The sequence below is a fragment of the Myotis nattereri genome (assembly GCF_964212035.1).
Source record: "Myotis nattereri genome assembly, chromosome: 12".
Lineage (NCBI taxonomy): Eukaryota > Metazoa > Chordata > Mammalia > Chiroptera > Vespertilionidae > Myotis > Myotis nattereri.
In genome coordinates, this window is record NC_138087.1 from 53,447,473 (window position 1) to 53,464,675 (window position 17,203).

A 17,203-nucleotide genomic window follows, 5' to 3' on the forward strand; every position below is an offset into this window, starting at 1 on the left:
TCCTGAACACCCCACACTGGGGATCAAGCCCGAAACCCAGGCATGTGCCCTGACCGGGAATCGAACCGTAACCTCCTGGTTCATAGTCCTCGATCAACCACTGAGCCAAGCCAGCCGGGCTTTGCTTTGTTTTTCTTCAGTTTTTTTAAAGCTTTTTGGACGTTCAATTACAGACATCTTCAAGCTTATGTACAAAAAGTGATGCTCATCATGCATTCAAACAGTGATCAGCATTTTGGCCATCTTCACCCATGTGTGTGACTCCCTAGTCTGTATCTCCAGACCCCTTCTGCCCACTGACTCAGGCCTACCCTATCCCCCATGATTCCCAGATGCTGTTCCTTATTTGGGGGTCCTGATGGCAGGTCGCAATTCCTGCTCTGAGCAGTGTGGACCCCATTCCTCTCTGGCACCCTCATACATATCCCAGTTTCTTCCTGTATGTAAGGGAATCACCCTACCAAAAGCAGGAGGGCTACCTGGAGGTGATGCCGTGTGAGAACAACACATGTCTGTATGGGTGACACCTGGCATGGGTGTGAAACTGCTATGTCAAACCCAAACCCAGCACAGAGGATCATCCCCTGACCTCGTACCCAGAGAAGCAAGATTCCTCCCAGGGCCAAGACTCCCCCAAGAGGCAGATAGTCAGGTGTGACTTTTGTTTTCTCTCCCCTCCCCGCAACCAGTCCTCTCCTCTCGGACCCAGCTTGCCCTGCCCTGGGTCGCCAGGGTGACCCTCGCTCTCCCTATCTCCAGCCTCTACCTTTGTCCCCAGCCTGGATCCCACTGTGGTCCTAAGTCCTTGCTCTCTTTGGCCCACCCTTGGCCACACTGCGGCTCAGTCCTGCTCACACCTTTGGTTCACTCCAGGGTCCTCCCACTCGGATTTCAGACCTAAATGTCAGACCCGCCCCCTGCCCCCCCCAGGAAGCCTTGGTGATCCAACTCGTATTTTCTTTTTAATTTTTTTTATTAAGTTATTACATGTGTCCTTATTCCCAATCCAACCAGTATATATTCCCAATCCTTCCCTACACAGCTTTATGTGGTGAGTTCTGGGGCAGTCAAGCCCTCTCTAAGGCTGAGCCACAGCGTGAAGAGCCACTGAATGTGCAGAGGCAGACAAGCATGGCTTGGGGGACTAGAGGGCAGAGGGTAGGGATTTTTATATATTAAAAAAAAAATACATAACTGTGTCCAGCCCACATTCAAGGGTAAGGGCATTAGGACTCATCTCTTAAAGGGAGAAATATAAAAATACTTATGGAGATATTTTATTTTTTAATATATTTTTATTGATTTCAGAGAGAGGAAGGGAGAGGAAGAGATAGGAACATCAATGATGAGAATCATTGATCGGCTGTTTCTTGACCGCCCCACACTGGGGATCAAGCCTGTAATGTGCCCTGACCAGGAATTGAACCATGACCTCCTGGTTCACAGGTCAACACTCAACCACTGAACCACACTGGCCAGATTATGGAGATATTTAAAAACCACGACAGAAGGGCTTCTAATTCACAAAGATTAAGGGAAGGACTCAGAGCAGGAACTGAATTGGGAAGGCGTGGAGGAAAGAGCCAGGAAGATACCTAGGGAACATTGTAGGCAGAAGAGTAGATGCAAATATCCAGTGGTGGACGTTTGCTTGATGTGTCAAAAAGAAAGCAAGGAGGACACTGGGCTGACCAGGGTGGCTGAGGTGAGTGGTGAGATATACGGTCAGAGGTAACATGGGCCTTGGAGTAGGTTCCTGGAGGCAGTAGAAACACTGAATGAGTGGGAAGCCGATGGAAATGTCTGAACAGAGCGAAAGGCTGAGTCGACTGTTGCGTGGTGAACCCTCCACACAGCACGCCAGCATGACGATCAATTAGGCCACTGCAGTAATCCATGCAAGAGAGGACAGCTTGAACAAGGGAGGTTAGATTCTGAATGTTTCAAAGATAAAGCTGACACGCTCTGTTGATGCCCTGAATATGAGATGTGAGAGAATAAGAGGTATTCAAGATGACTCCATGCCTTTTGGCCTGGGCAGGTGGGTAAATGGAAGTATACTTAACTGAGACAGTAAAGCCTGCAGGAGGTACAGGATTGGGAGAAATCAGTTCATGTTGGACATTTCAAGTTTGAGATGCCAATTAGACAACCAGGTGGAGATGTTGGTGGTCAGATATATGAAGCTGATATCTGGAGCTCAGAGAAGAGATTTGGGCTGAGACAAGAAATTAGGAGTTGATACATATAGATCAGTGGTTATCAACCTTCTGGCCCTTTAAATACAGTTCCTCATGTTGTGACCCAACCATAAAATTATTTTCGTTGCTACTTAACTGTAATGTTGCTACTGTTATGAATCGTAACGTAAATATCTGATATGCAGGATGGTCTTAGGCGACCCCTGTGAAAGGGTCGTTCGACCGCCAAAGGGGTCGCGACCCACAGGTTGAGAACCGCTGATATAGATGGTTCTCAAGGTCCATGTATGTTGTTGCAAATGGCAGGATTTCTTTTTTATGGCTGAATGATATTCCATTATATAGATCACATTTTCTTTATCCATTCATCCTTGAGGGCATTATGCTGTGAAATAAATCAGAAAGACAAATACTCTATATTCTCACTTATATGTGGAATCTAAAAAGAACAAACTCTTAGAAACACCAGATTGGTAGATGCCAGAGGCCTGAGGTGGATGATATGGGTGAATGTGGTCAAAAGGCACAAACTTCCAGTTGTAAGAGAAATAAGTCCTGGAGATGTAATGTACAACATAGTAACTATAGTTAATACTATATTACATATTTGAAAGTTGCGAAGAGTGTAGATCTTGAAAGTTTTCATTTTAAAAAAATGTAACTGTGAGGCACTAAACTTATTGTGGTAACCATTTCACAATGTATACGTGTATCACTATGTCGTACACCTTAAACCAGCGGTTCTCAACCGGTGGGTCGCGACCCCTTTGGGGGTCGAACGACCCTTTCACAGGGGTCGCCTAAGACCATCGGAAAACACATAATTACATATTGTTTTTGTGACTAATCACTATGCTTTAATTATGTTCAATTTGTAACAATGAAATTGGGGGTCACCACAACATGAGGAACTGTATTAAAGGGTCACGGCATTAGGAAGGTTGAGAACCACTGCCTTAAACTAATGCTATATGTCAATTATAGCTCAATAAAACTGGAAGTGGGGAAGACACAGATGCTATTTAAAGTCTTGAAATGATTGAGAGCACATGGGAGGGGTGTAGACAGAAATTTGAGGATTAAGTCCTGGCAAGTCAACAGAGGTTGGACAGGTTAAGATCTAGTAAAGGAGGCAAAGGAGAAATGTACTGGAAAACAAGTGTTTTAAGAGTGATTGTGTCAAATGAAAGTTGGGAAGAAACAATTCTGGGCTTACCAGAGATGGGGAGGACCCTGGAAACCTAGTCCTAGTGGGAGGGAGGGACAACAGGGGAGCTGGAGCAGCCCTGATAGATGGGAGGTGAGACTAGAGGCAGAGCCGGGTTATAGGGTGGGAAAAGTCCTTGAATGCTTGACTTTGCAACCCATGATCTATGGAGAGGCCCCAGCTAGGCTCTGTCATGGCCTGGATGGTGGTGTCCATGACAGATGTCAGGACGGCCATCTTGCCTGGGCCTTATATTCATTCAGAGCCACAAATTTAGACTTGATGTTGCTTACAAGTGGTTATACATGTAGTCTCCTGTGTTTTTGCTCATTAGAATGTCAACTTTTTAGAATACACAGTTTTTGTAATCATGTTCCTCACCATTTTCTAAGAGTGATCTGGGCCTTACCCTCAGAGCAGGGCCAGCAGGATGGGACAAGTGATGCAACCAGAGCACAAACTTTAAGAGGGCAAGTGCAGGGTCGCTGGGAGTACACTTTAGGGCACCTTTCTCACAACCCCTCAGACACCACCTGCTCTCCACCCCCAGGAGCCTCCTCATAGAAGTGAGGAGTCCTGGAGAAGGCAGACTGGAGAAACTTCTATCTGGACAAGATACCCAGAAGAAAGCAAATGGAGAATGACGAGGCCTCCTTCAGCTCAAAAGTGGGTGCACACTGCCATCTCGTGGCCATTCAGGGCAGGACTCCCAAGGCTGTTTCCAGACCTGCAATGGCAGAGGCAAGACCAAGATACACACCTCATCCAGCCCTGAATTTCTTAAACTGTCACATTCAAAACGTGTGGAGAGGATCTTATTAAACATATGGATCTCAAGGCCTCAACCCAGAATTGAACCTCTGGGGATGGGGCACAGTAATCTGCAGAGTCAATGACCCTCCTGGGTGATTTTGTGCACACTAAGGTATACAGCCAGTGTCTCATAAACTCAATCACACCGCATGTTTTCTTGCTGCTCAGATACACAAAGAAATGGAACTGTTCGACAGGTCTTTATTAACAGAGTCAGATGGACAGAAAATGCAGTGTCTGAAAGCTGTGATGGGTGTGTGTGTGTGTGTGTGTGCGTGTGTGCGCGCGTGTGTGTGTACGCACAGAAAAGGCCTTCTCTCTAGGCCAGGGATGATCCCTTGGATCTAGGCCCACATCTTCAGGTCTTCCCATCAGGGTGGGCCGTAGGCTGAGGTCAGCCTCCCCACCATACTCCTGAGGGAAGAATGGTGGTCTTTCAGGAAGGAAGGGACCCTGACCTCAGCATTCTCCCTTCTTCTGGCTCCCCAACTGACTTGGGTGCTGAGAGGGTGGGGGACAGGCCACGAGGGGACTTGCATAGCAGGGGAACAGAGCAGGGGTAAGGCATATGGTGAGGACAGGGCGATCAAGGGAAAGCGCAATCTAGCTGCAGGTGAAGGGGACCTTCAAAGGCAACTCCTCTTCTTCCTCATCCTTTCCCCAACTGCTGCTGGGTTGAGGGGTAAAATCCAGGCAGAGTATAATACCCCACCGCCCTAACTCCAGAGCTCTGACTGGGGGTAGGGAAGCTCTAGAAAGGCCTGAGTTAATGAGTCAAGCTTGTGTTATGTTTGAACATGACTGGACCCCCTGGTATACATGGGGATTCATGATCTAAATGTGTGTCCCATATGTTCCCATAAGTCTCTGTGTTTGGTGGTATAAGCATGTATGTCCCTACTTGTATACCAGGAACTCAGTATGCACATATGTCGTACGTCCATCTTTCCATATGGGCTCCAGCAAGTGGATGTGTGCGGGCCTGCCCGCTCCTGTCCACCCACAGGTCCTCCTTCAGGCCCGGCTACTCAGGGGTCCTGGCCGAAGAGGTAGGTAGTGAGCTCAAGTCGGAGGCCCCGGGCATAGGCGCGAAGAGTGTAGAAGAGGGTGAGGAAGTCCTGGGTGCTGAAGATTGTGTCAGCCAGCGCGAAGGTCAAGGTAGATGGGATGACTCCCCGGCCATACTCCACCATCCATGTGTTTGGCCCCCACTCCACAGCCGTTGCCTCACCAGGCCCGTGCACCACTGTCTCCCCTGGGGGACAGGGAGCACACACATGAGGAGCCTAGCCCTGCCCTTCCATTGTTGTCCCCTCCCTGGCCCCTGGGCTATCTAATGGTAAGGAGAGTTTAAGGAAAGGAAAAAGTCTGACCTCACTGGCCAAGTCCTCTATCTGGAGGGGTAAGAGGCCAAGATGGCGACTCCTAAATTTTCCTGTGGCATCACCTGGCTCATGTCCTTTCTTAAAGGGAGCCAAGGAGGAGCACCTACTGACTATGGGCCATTGTACAGGAGTCATTCCCAAGCCTCCGTCACGTCAAGCAGAACTTTAGCTAAATTTGGGCCAGTTAGGTACAGAGGGGTGGTTATAAGATTTGTGAGGCCTTCTGAGAAATGTAACTGTTCAATGACAACGCCTGCTGTGCTTTAACACAACCTCAAACTTAGTTGGAAATCCAAACCTCTACTTTTTATGTAAAATATTTCACTATATAAAAAAAGGAAGACAGCTCTGGCCAGTGTGGCTCAGTTGGTTGGAGCGCCGTCCTGTACACCAAAAGGTCGTGGGTTCGATCCCAAGTTGGGGTGGGTATGGGGGGCAGTCAGTGGATGTTTCTCTCTTTCCCTTCCTCTCTCTCTAAAATCAATAAAAACATATCCTCGGGTGAGGATTTTTTTAAAAAAGGAAGGCAACTGTCTGCCTTGCTTTTGGAGATATGAAAACATTTCTGTTTCCCCAACAATTGCTGGAATATGGATGAGAAAAAGAGTGTCTTAGCAGATAAAAATCAGACAACATTTAACAGGAAACTCTTATGTTTTGTTTCCTTTTGACAGAGGAAATCAACTGGGGCCCTCAGTCCTGCCTCAACTAACTACCTGTGGCTTATCCAGAGGATGGGGGACAGGGGAGAGGGTCCCTCAATGCACCCCTTTCCCACGCCATGGCTCCCTCCCCCACCTATGAGCATACCACAGCGAAGGAAGCCACTTCTCTGACAGGACCTCCCTACCCACCTGGGTAGAAGACCTCGCTTTTGGTAGTGCCCTCTCTCCACTGGTGGAAGGTGCCAGAGATGATGGTGTCCGAGATCTCAGCCCAGTAGCGTCCTGCGGGACAATCAGATGTACCCACCGGTCAAACAGAAAGGAGGGCATGGGCCCTTGGACACCCCCAGCCTCCCAGTCCGGCCCGCCGCCAGCACTGACCGGAGTGGCCGCTGGAGCCGAGGGCGGTGCCGAACAGCAGCACGTACTCGGACAGCGAGGCGTGCAGAAGGCACATGGCGCCCATCCAGCCGCCCGCGTTCACGAACACCCACTGCAGTTCCTCGTCCGGCAGCACGTGGCCTGGGTGCAGCCGCCGCAGCTCCACGATGAGCCGAGAGAAGGCCAGCTCGTGGTCCAAGCCTGGCGGGGGCAGAAGAGTCGCACGGTTAGAGCCAGCTCCGGTGCCGCGCTAGGAAACGAAACCCCCGGGGCCCCCGGCTCGGACCCGGCCCGCCCAGCCCTCCGTCCGTCCGGCCGCTCGCCCGCTCACCCGCGTACTGCCGCGCCAGCTGCGCGATCTCTTCGTGCTGGAAGACGAAACTCTGCGTGCCCAGCCACAGCCAGACCGCCTGGGCCAGCACCGCCGCGGCGGCCAGGAGCAGCGCGGCCCACACCCACCGCCGGCCCACGGCCCACTGCATCCCTGCGGGCAGCGCACGCCGCTCGGCGCAGAAGCCAGCGGGGCCGGAGGCTACGCTGCCCACTGCCCGGGACCCGGTCCCCCGCCACCGCCGGGCGTGCGGCTCTCCCCGGCCAATCGGAACTGCCCGGGCACCCAGGCCCCGCCCCTCCGGCTGTACCACCTTCTCACGGGGAGCGGGGAGCACCGTGGGGCGGGGGGCGGCGCGGCGGGCACAGGGTAATCGGGGCGAAACCGGGCCCGCCCAGCTGCCCGCAGGAGCCCCTCCGGGTAGAGTCTCTCGGAGCGCCGCCCCACGTGGGGTAGTGTGGGAGCGGGGAGACCCACAAAGGGCGCTCCCCTGGACTCACTGGCGAGTGACACAGGCCAGCCCGGAAGCGAGAGCCTTCCGGGACCCTAGTGCCTAAGGCCCGCCTCTGCGAGCGCGGAGGGCGGGAGGGCTCTTCGGCCTGGGGCCGTCATGGGAGACTTTCTGGAGGCGGCGACACCTGAGCAGTGACTTTAAGAAAGACGAGGAGGGCCCGGCCGGCCTGGCTCAGAAGCTGAGTGTCCACCTATGAACTGGGAGGTCACGGTTCCGTTCCAAGTCGCCGGGTTGCAGCCAATCAATGATTTTCTCTCATTATTGATGTTTCTATCTCTCCCTCTCCCTTCCCCTCTGAAATCAATTAAAAAAAAATTATTATATATATATATATATATATATATATATATATATATATATATATATATAAAATAATTTTTTTTTTTAAAGAGAGAGCCCTTGGCTCAGTGGATAGAGCGTCAGCCTGCGCATTGAAGGGTCCCAGGTTTGATTCTGGTGAAGGGCACGTGCCTAGGTTGCGGGCTTGAGCCCCAGTGGGGGACGTACAGGAGGCAGCCAATCAATGATGTTCTCTCATCATTGATGTTTCTCTCTCTCTTTCCCTCTCCCTTCCTCTCTGAAATCAATAAAGATTATATATATATATATATAAAGCCAAACTACTAAAAAAAAAAAGAGAGAGAGAGAGAGAGATGGGGAGGGCATTCCAGCCAGTGAGACCTACTCCAAGAGCAAAGGCAAGCAGGAGAGAAACAGCCTGGGTCTTCAGGGGCCTACAATGATTTCTTCTGAAGCACAAAATGTGAGAGGAGTCCCTGTAAACCAACAACGGTTATGGTAGGGGAGTGATAAAACAGAAGAGAAACAAAAGAGAGAAAAGAGGCAGCATTGTGCAGTGTCAAGAAAAAGAACTCTGGACCCGATTGACTGGATTAAAAGCCTGGCTCCTGCCACCTGCTAATTGTGTGATGTTGGGCAAGTTACTTAAGCTCTTGTGACTTAGTTCTCCCGTCAGTAAAATGCGATGAATAAAAGGTACCTACCACATAGTACATACCTTCATTGTGATGAATATTAAGTGAGTTAATATTTTTAAAGCAATTAGTATCTGGCATGTGGTGCCATATGTGTTAGTTATATAAATAAAACAAAGGAGGAGAGAACTGGAGGAGCATGGCCTCAGACATGAGAGTAATGAAATGGTTAACACAGTCAAATATAATTGAGTATTCCATCCAAAAGAATGATGGGAAATGGTCGTCAGCTTTCTCAGTAGGGTATGCAGCCAGATTACATCCCATAGTCTACTCTGTAATTGGATAAGGCCATGCGATTATGTTCTGGCTAATGAAGTATAAGCAGAAATGATGTATGCCACTTCCAGTTCTGGCACCTAAGATCTTCTGTGAAATTTCTTACATTCTCTCTCTTCCCTGACCTATTTTCATAGTTATATTGAATTAAGTAGTTAGTGGAGAATTCTGAATGCTGCATGGGATAGAGCTCTCCCCCCCCACCCCCCACCCCCATAATGGACTATGGTGCTAAGCCACTGAGCTTGGGTATTGTTTGTTATAGCAACTAAGATTACTTATCCTGACTAATACAGGGCAAAAGACATGCTACAGTGTACTGTGCAGGTAAGGGTAGAGGCTGGGAAGTTGGACTATTTTTTGAGAAACTTGTCCAACAAGGGAAAGGTAATGAAGTGATTATCTAGAGGAGAATGCACAATTGAGGAAACTTTTTTTTTTTAATTGGCCCTAGCTTCTGTGATACTTCTGAGCTGACCATTCTCTAAGAACCTCAAATAACAAGGACTAGCCCCAAAATCTGGCCTCTGCCTCCCTGTTCTACATAGAGCCTTCTGGGACTATCTAGGTCTGCAGCTCCCCTACCTGGCCTTTCAGAAAGCTTTTCCTGCACACAATATTTTTAAAAAAACAAACCCATTTGTCCTTTGGCCTTGAAGGGGTTCAGAACAGGACTCCCCAAGATATGTCACTTTGATACGTGAATTATTATGAACTGAAGGTAATAAAGACCCTGTGGGCTCATGAAAGACTATTACCTCTTCTTTAAAGAATTTGAATTTGGGCCTTGCTCATAATAAGAGTTATTATCAGAAATAACTTTTCATGACCTATTTATATGGCAGGGCAAACATCTAATTACTGAACATCTGCTCTTTCCTGCAATGACCTTCCTCCCCTCTGAAGCCCCAAGGTGCCTTACCTCATCCTCAGCTCAGAATGCCATATATACCTCATTTTCATTTTCTGTCTCTGAACCTCTCATGGATGTGGAGTCTCTGACTCTCTCATGTAATATGCACATATGCAATTAAATTCCATTGTTTTCTCTTGTTAAACTATCTCTTATTAAGCCAGCTTGAAGAACCTAGAAGAGTAGAGGAAAGTTTCTTCCACCCCATAGCCTTAAGAGGGTCTAAGGAAGGGCATTAAGTGGTCAGGGGCCACACACACCTTCCCTAAATATCATAGAAGAGATCACACCTCTGGAATCTTAAAGGGAAGGGGCTGGATGGGCCCCATCTCAGCCATTCTCCACATCCCCCGAAACCTGACCTCGGGGAGACAGAGAAAGGAGAGGTTTGGTGGTAGTCCTGAACAGATGTGTCTGAAGGGGTCAGGAGTGAGTTGGCATGATCCTGGGAGTGGCACTGTGTTCTTGAGAAAATGGGGCTGCCTCTGAAATCCAGTCACGCAAACAGCAAAGACACCTGAGAGAGTAGAAAAGCAGATCTTCTATCCCTTCCCCCCCAACCAGGCGTAGCCAGTGGGACAGGTACTCCCCACCCTCATTTTTTCAGCTCCCTGCTTCCTGCCCCCTACCTGGTGGCCTCTTCAGATTTCAGTCAGAGGCCCCTGGGTCAGAGATTAGGTAGATGACCAATGACCCAGTTTTTGTGTCTGAGCTGCAAAACATCTGGCTTGCCCTGGTCTGGCTTGGGGGAAGGGGCCTTCCTGCTGCTGCCCAGGTTCTAGTTCACTATTTTTCTTGAGTATTACCTAAGTCTCAGAGGCATTTTAGAGCAGTGGGAAGAGACTGGAAATTTGAGTTCAAATCCTAAGTTGGCCACTTGTGCCCTGGGTGACCTTGAAGCCTCTCTTTTCCACTATGAAATGGGAAAAAATGTTCAGCCAATATTTAGATGTCTTTTTTGGTGTCACCCTGTGCACCAAAAGGTTGCTGGCTCGATTCCCCTCAGGGCACATGCCTGTTAGAGGGAGTGCGGGAGGCAACGAAATTGATGCTGCACTCTCACATCGATGTTTCCCTCTTCCTTTCTTTTTCTCTAAAAATCAATAAAAATATTTATTAAAAAAAAGAAAAGTGCCAGTGAGAAATTAATTTGAATTTTATTCTAATGTTAACCAAGTGGTTTGATTCAGGGAAAAGTTGGAGAAGGGAAGGGGTGTGTAAACCTCTCGATCCCACCCAGATGCTGGCTAGAGTTACGATAGTCCTGTCTTTCTCACATGTTCAGATTTCTTATGGCCCTCTTACCTCACCCACTTCTTTTGCTTTTGATGTGTGCATATAAGAGAGAGAGAGAGAGAGAGAGAGAGAGAGAGAGATGGTTATGTCAACAAAAGAATGTCTAAACCTTTAGAAAAGTTTTGTAAGAGTTTATTTGAGCCAAATAAACTCTTTTGAGGATGTGCCTGGAAGTAAAGTCTAAATGGGTTGAGAAAATGCTCAACAGAATGGCAGTTTTGCTGTTCCTTTTAAGCATTTAGAATCAAAGGAGAAATGTAAAGAAGCTACATTAAATCCATTGGTGGTAGATTAAGGAGGCAGGAGAGCCCTGGCCGGCTTGGCTCAGTGCATAGAGCGTCAGCCTGCGGAATGAAGGGTCCCAGGTTCAATTCTGGCCAAGGGCACATGCCTGGGTTGCGGGCTTGATCCCCAGTGGGGGGTGTGCAGGAGGCAGCCAATCAATGATTCTCTCTCATCATTGATGTTTCTATCTCTCCTTCTCCCTTCTTCTCTGAAATCAATAAAGAAATATATTTAAAAAAAAAAAAAAAAAGGAGGCAGGAGAAAACAAAGCAGGGACATCTCCAGGACTGGATAAAAAGCAAAATGAAGAAACACTTACTTCTTGTACATTGGTGGGTACAGTATAGCTAATAATGAACATTCACTGGACCTAGGAACAAGATAACAAGGAGGGGCCTGATGGTCTTGTGTTCTGGGGCCTGTGGTGCCTTCAGGGGTCTGGAAAAGAAAATCACTCTGACATTTCAAAGTTATGCTGTCCTAGATGCGTAAGGACAATGAACAGAGCTCACGGAAGGTAAAGGCTGAGCTTTAGCTGTAGGTCTGGGCCATGACTATCCGCTAGAAACTGCCCAGTTAGGAACTTGTGATCAGACCATCCTGTGTCGTTACTTTCAGTCCCTGACCTTGTCAGGCCTGCCATGTGCTCCTTCCACCTGGAACTTGCCAGGCTTATTGCAGAGCCCCCTTTTCATTCACAGTTACTTAGTCCTATTTCCCAAACCTGCTTCTGCTGACTGGTGGGGATGAGTATAGCGTAGCACACACTCCTCCAGGCAATACTTGAGGCCAGGGTTCAGCTGAAGCAGATCACCAACCTCCCCCCTTCCCCTCCAAGTTTGCCTCTCCTCCCCACCACAGCCACTGAGCGGGTAGGTGAGGTGATTGTGGATCAGGGTTATACCTGTACTTTGCCCTAGAATGTAAGCTCCAGGAGGGCAGAGGCCATGCCCGACTTGTGCACACAGGGGCATCCTTTGCATCACACGCAGCCTGGGTGCCTGGCACAGGGTAGATACTCAGTAAATATTTGCTGAATGAATGACCAAACGAATGGCTGTAAGCAGTAAAGAAATCTTGGAAGCGTCTGGAGCCGAGGGATCGGCAGTAAGCAGCTTTCACAGAGATATTTTTCCAGGGCACTGACTTTGGCCACGGAATGATCAAAGTCGCCCCCTATAGCGCTGGGTCGTCCTGAGCCCCGCCCCTCGGTGGCCGGTCGGCCCCTCTGACAGTCACGTGCTGGCGACTGGCCAATCACCGGGGGCGAGGCGGGGCTGGATTGACCGAGGTGGGTGAAAGGCAGCCGGGCAGACGCGGCAGAAGGTCCCCCACGTTGGCCACATGTCGCGCAGCGGAGCGGGTCCTGGAGCGGATCCCGAGCGGCGCCAGCAGGCGTCAGAGGCGGACGCCACCGCCCCGTTCCTGGCGAGCGGTAACTTTAGGGCGGCAAGGACGCGCTGGGACGCGGGGCCAAGCCCTCTCCTTCCTCAGGACCTTGTGGTCCGTACCCCCAGGTGGGCGCGCCCACCCACCCGGTCAGGCCCGAGCGGTGAAGAGACACACCCTTGTTGGATTGCCAGCTAATTTGCACCGGGAACGCCCAAGCCCGGTCCTTTAGTTCCTGAGCCAGACGGGGCCAAGGAGGTGCCTCCGACCCAGCTGGGGCCTGCTGGTGGGTGAGGCCCATGGGAGAGGTGGACAGAGAACTTTGCCGACTGATCTTGACTCTTTGCCCCCAGAGCACCAGCATATCCGCTACAACCCGCTGCAGGATGAGTGGGTGCTGGTGTCAGCGCACCGCATGAAGCGACCCTGGCAGGGGCAGGTAGAGCCCTCACTTCTGGAGACAGTGCCCCGCCATGACCCCCGCAACCCTCTGTGTCCGGGGGCCACACGGGCCAATGGGGAGGTAAGCCTTTGGCGCCTACCTCTGCAGGCTGGGCCAGGGGAAGTGCTCCCACCTAGAGCTGGCCCTCACCCAGAGGGTAGTGGACTTCCTTCTGGGTCATATCTCATCAAGACTTTTTGACTCCAGAGTGGCCCTTCCCACCCTCTTGTACCCTGTCCAGCCACTGAAGCCCACCGGATGACTGGTGGTATGGGCAGTGACTACTTCTAGCCCCCCCTTGTCTGCAGGTGAATCCCCACTATGATGGCACCTTCCTGTTTGACAATGACTTCCCAGCTCTGCAGCCTGATGCCCCCAGTCCAGGTAACGTGGCTCTACTGCTTTTGGGAGGAAAGGAGGCTGGACCTTTTGTGGCGACTTCTGTTGCAGAGAGTGATACCCTTTTATCTCAGGACCCAGTGATCACCCTCTTTTTCAAGCAAAGGCTGCTCGAGGTGTCTGGTAACTATGGATTTCCTCTCTTATAACCTTCAACCCATGTCCTGACCTAGATCGAGCGCTGGGGTTGACCCTGCCCCTAGCACGTCCAAGCCGCATATTTCTGTCGTTCCTCCCTCCCGCACTTCCTAGTAAGGTCTTGTGCTTCCACCCCTGGTCGGATGTGACACTGCCACTCATGTCAATCCCTGAGATCCGGACTGTCATCGATGTGTGGGCCTCAGTCACAGAGGATCTGGGTGCCCAGTACCCTTGGGTACAGGTCTGTGAGGTTACCCCCTCCCCTGGATGAGCAGGGAGGGGGAGGGGGCGGTGCAGCTTTGGTTCCGGGAATTGGCATTCCTGTTTCCACAGGGTCTGGTGTGGAAGGGTTGACTTGGTGTCTTTTTGGCTACTAAAACCCCCTAACCCCCTCACCCCGCTACTTGATAGATCTTTGAAAACAAAGGAGCCATGATGGGCTGTTCCAACCCTCACCCCCACTGCCAGGTAGGTGTGTCAGGGGCTCCGGTACATTTCTAGGCTGGGTCTAGGCCAGCACCGTGGGGAGGGGAACTTAGGCTGGGTCTAGGCCAGCACCGTGGGGAGGGGAACTGAAGTAAGAGATGGGACAGAGGGAATATGCTAGTGATGGGGAGGATTGGGGATGAAGGACCTGCCTTTTTTTCTCTCTTCTACTCTTTGATAGGTGTGGGCCAGCAGCTTCCTGCCAGATATTGCCCAGCGTGAGGAGAGATCTCAGCAAGCCTATCAGAGTCAGCATGGAGAGCCTCTGTTAATGGAATATGGCCGCCAGGAGCTGCTCAGGAAGGTGGGAGAAAGCTAGGCCCTGTCCCCAAGGAGTCTCTAACCTCACACCTCGAAAGAGACAGGTGTGTGAAGGAGAAGGGTCGAAGGAAAATAGAGAGAGAGACTTGTCAGGAGGCCGTAGCAGTAATCTACAGGAAAGGTGATGGTGACTTAGACTAGGTGATAATGGGGACGGTGGTGAGAAGCCATAAGACTCTGGGTACATTTTTCTCTTCTGCTTCCCTTGCCTGTTTGCTGGCCACCAACACCCGCCTCGATGACCTCATCTCTATTTGGTTTGCTCAGGAACGTCTGGTCCTAACCAGTGAGCACTGGTTAGTGCTGGTCCCCTTCTGGGCAGTGTGGCCCTTCCAAACACTGCTGCTCCCACGCCGGCATGTGCGGCGGCTGCCCGAGCTGACCCCCGCCGAGCGCGATGGTGAGCCTCCTCGCTGGGATGTGGGGGCCAGGCTCTGGATGGGGGTTGCTCTGGTAGGGCCAACATCCAGGCCCCAGGCTGAGAGTCAGGCTTTGATTCCAGATCTAGCCCTCGTCATGAAGAAGCTCTTGACCAAGTACGACAACCTATTTGAGACATCCTTTCCCTACTCCATGGGCTGGCACGGTGAGGCTTTTTGAGCACCCATATCTAGCCCTAACATCATTTGTGGGCTCCCGTAGCCCAGCCTGGTGGACTGCAACCCCTAGCAGGCCTTTGAACTCTTGCTGGGGGAAATGTCCGGAGCAGGGCTGCTAGGCCTGAGGGTGGAGCAGGGACTTGGTGAAAATAGATTCCAGTGTGCTTTCCAATGCCTGGTCTGCTCTCTGGCAGAGAATGCTGGGAAATATAGTTGTTAAGTACTAGCCTAGTTATGGGGTGGGGGGGGTGGGGCAGGGCTAGGCTGTACAACGAAGAAAGGGCCGTTTCCACCATCTCTGCCTTCTTCCTCTCAGGGGCTCCCACAGGATCAGAGGCCGGAGCCAACTGGGACCACTGGCAGCTGCATGCTCATTACTACCCTCCGCTCCTGCGCTCTGCCACTGTTCGGAAATTCATGGTTGGCTACGAAATGCTTGCCCAGGCTCAGAGGGACCTCACTCCTGAGCAGGTCAAAACTCAGAGCATCCTAGGTCCCCTTTTCTCTCCCATTTCCTCAAAAGATCCCAGCAATCAGGACCTCGAGAATCCCTATAACCCTGGCATTCCAAAGGCCGCAGGAGCTGCTCAACTCCTTCATCCTCTGGCTATTCCAGCAGTCCTTATCATCAGCCTCCTGGTCCTACAAGCCCTCCTTCAGTGTCTCTTAGGCACTCAGAGCTCCATACCACCATTCTGGGCAGCTCTTACCCTCCCTCTTCCCCTTTCAGGCTGCGGAGAGACTGAGGGCACTTCCTGAAGTTCATTACCGCCTGAGACAGAAGGACAGGGAGACAGCAGCCGTCGCCTGACCACGCTGACCCCAAGGCTTTCTGCCTGAGAGAACCAGAGCCTATGGTTTGGGCAGATGTGGGGATCAATAAAACTGTACTTCTCAAGCTTTAATCACATATTCTAATGCCAGAGGAGTGTGAACTCTAACCCTTGGGAGTCTGGGTTAAAGGCTGAAGGCACAGCTTCAACCACAACTTTTCTTTGTCTACAGATGTGCAAAAACTTAAGGATAAAAATCTTCTCTAAATCTCTGAACAAAATTAGCACTCAGTATTATGTCTTGTTTATGGATTCTCTTAATTCCTGGAGTAACGAAAGCATCCCAATTTAAGAAAACGATGAAAACTCCTGTGTGCTTGTCTGTGGCTGAGGCTTTGGAGAAGGCCAGAGGCCCCCTCACCACCACGCCTAGGGTGTCAGCTCACCAAGCCTGGGCCTGGATGTTTGGTGGGGAGCGGGGGAGCAGGATCCTGGTCCCAGTGGTCAGTGGCCAGACCATGGGCTGCTGGCCAGAACCCTGGCTTTGTGAGTGGCTGTAGCTTGGCTCTGCTCCAGCCCACAGGGGCTAAAGGGGCGGGTAGGGAGCGTGTACGTGGCTTTGTAGCCTTGGCTTCTCCAGACTTCCACGTGCAGCATGTATGTGCAGGCTCTACACACCTCTGTGGTCCCTGTGCCTCATCACTGCACAGGTTAATAAACAGCTATGGCAGGAAAGGGGCGGTTAAAATTAGGAGCCCCAGGGCCTGGAAGGATGGGGTGGTCTTTGGAGTCTACGCCCACCCTTCCGGACCTGTTTTCTTGGGAAAACCCTTACTGTGTGGGAACAATCGGCCATGCAACCCAGGAGACTGGATGCCCCCTAGTGTCCTTCAAACTTTTAGGGGAGGACAGGGCTTGCGAACAATGCAAGGATGGCCAGAATGCTCTCTGTTTCCATTCTTCTCTGGGAGGGAAATCACGCCAAGGCCAGGCAGCGGTGACCTGGCCCAGGAGAACCTTGGCTGCCTGCCTTCCGGTCCAAGGTTCTCTCTTGAGACCCTGAGGCGAAGGGTCTGGGACTTGGAGTGTTGCCCTGGTCTGGAAGGAGCTCAGACAGACATGGGACACATTTTCCTTAAGCCCCCAGTGACGGGCGTGGATGAGACCCTGTTTCTTAAGGCACTTGCCTAAATCCTACAGACGTTTTAAACAGAACCGTTCCCTACACCTTTGGGCTGCATTTTGGAATCATCTGGGCGTTTTAAACAATCCTGATGCCTAGGTCCAGCCTCCAGAGCTTCTGGTTTAATTGGTTTGGAGTGTGGCTTGCAGTTTTAAAACCACAATATTCAGCAAAGTTTGAGAACCTCTGCCCTACACCATTCTTC

General features: G+C 50.9%; 2 protein-coding genes across 6 annotated transcripts; one reads left to right on the plus strand and one right to left on the minus strand.

Moving 5' to 3' along the window:
* Positions 1–4,404: 4,404 nt before the first annotated feature.
* SIGMAR1 (sigma non-opioid intracellular receptor 1) lies at positions 4,405–7,242 on the minus strand. Its single transcript, XM_081104228.1, has 4 exons — positions 6,984–7,242; positions 6,653–6,853; positions 6,461–6,553; positions 4,405–5,476 (listed from the first exon to the last, which is right to left on the minus strand). The coding sequence occupies exons 1-4, from the start codon at positions 7,132–7,134 to the stop codon at positions 5,250–5,252; spliced, it is 672 nt and encodes a 223-aa protein (XP_080960354.1). The 5' UTR covers positions 7,135–7,242; the 3' UTR covers positions 4,405–5,249.
* Positions 7,243–12,528: 5,286 nt separating this feature from the next.
* Positions 12,529–16,110, plus strand: GALT (galactose-1-phosphate uridylyltransferase). Of its 5 annotated transcripts, none has more exons than XM_081102874.1 (11): positions 12,529–12,700; positions 13,008–13,177; positions 13,405–13,480; positions 13,570–13,618; positions 13,748–13,877; positions 14,048–14,104; positions 14,304–14,426; positions 14,711–14,843; positions 14,946–15,029; positions 15,359–15,513; positions 15,773–16,110. In XM_081102874.1, exons 1-11 carry the CDS (start codon positions 12,610–12,612, stop codon positions 15,851–15,853), a joined length of 1,149 nt encoding a protein of 382 aa, XP_080959000.1. In that variant the 5' UTR covers positions 12,529–12,609; the 3' UTR covers positions 15,854–16,110. The 5 variants fall into 5 exon arrangements, with proteins under 5 accessions (XP_080959000.1, XP_080959003.1, XP_080959001.1 ...); XM_081102875.1 differs by having other exon boundaries at positions 12,550–12,912; XM_081102876.1 differs by having other exon boundaries at positions 12,550–12,768.
* Positions 16,111–17,203: the final 1,093 nt, after the last annotated feature.

Bases quoted from the DNA above. Each gene is read 5' to 3' on its own strand.
- SIGMAR1 (XM_081104228.1), bottom strand. From the start codon at position 7,134: ATGCAGTGGGCCGTGGGCCGGCGGTGGGTGTGGGCCGCGCTGCTCCTG. The intron at 6,854-6,983 runs GTGAGCGGGCGA...TGCCCCCGCCAG, and splicing joins GCTGGCGCGGCAGTACGCGG to GCTTGGACCACGAGCTGGCC. The intron at 6,554-6,652 runs GTCAGTGCTGGC...ATTGTCCCGCAG, and splicing joins CGGCTCCAGCGGCCACTCCG to GACGCTACTGGGCTGAGATC.
- GALT (XM_081102874.1), top strand. From the start codon at position 12,610: ATGTCGCGCAGCGGAGCGGGTCCTGGAGCGGATCCCGAGCGGCGCCAG. The intron at 13,619-13,747 runs GTAACTATGGAT...CGCACTTCCTAG, and splicing joins AAGGCTGCTCGAGGTGTCTG to TAAGGTCTTGTGCTTCCACC. The intron at 15,514-15,772 runs GTCAAAACTCAG...TTCCCCTTTCAG, and splicing joins GGGACCTCACTCCTGAGCAG to GCTGCGGAGAGACTGAGGGC.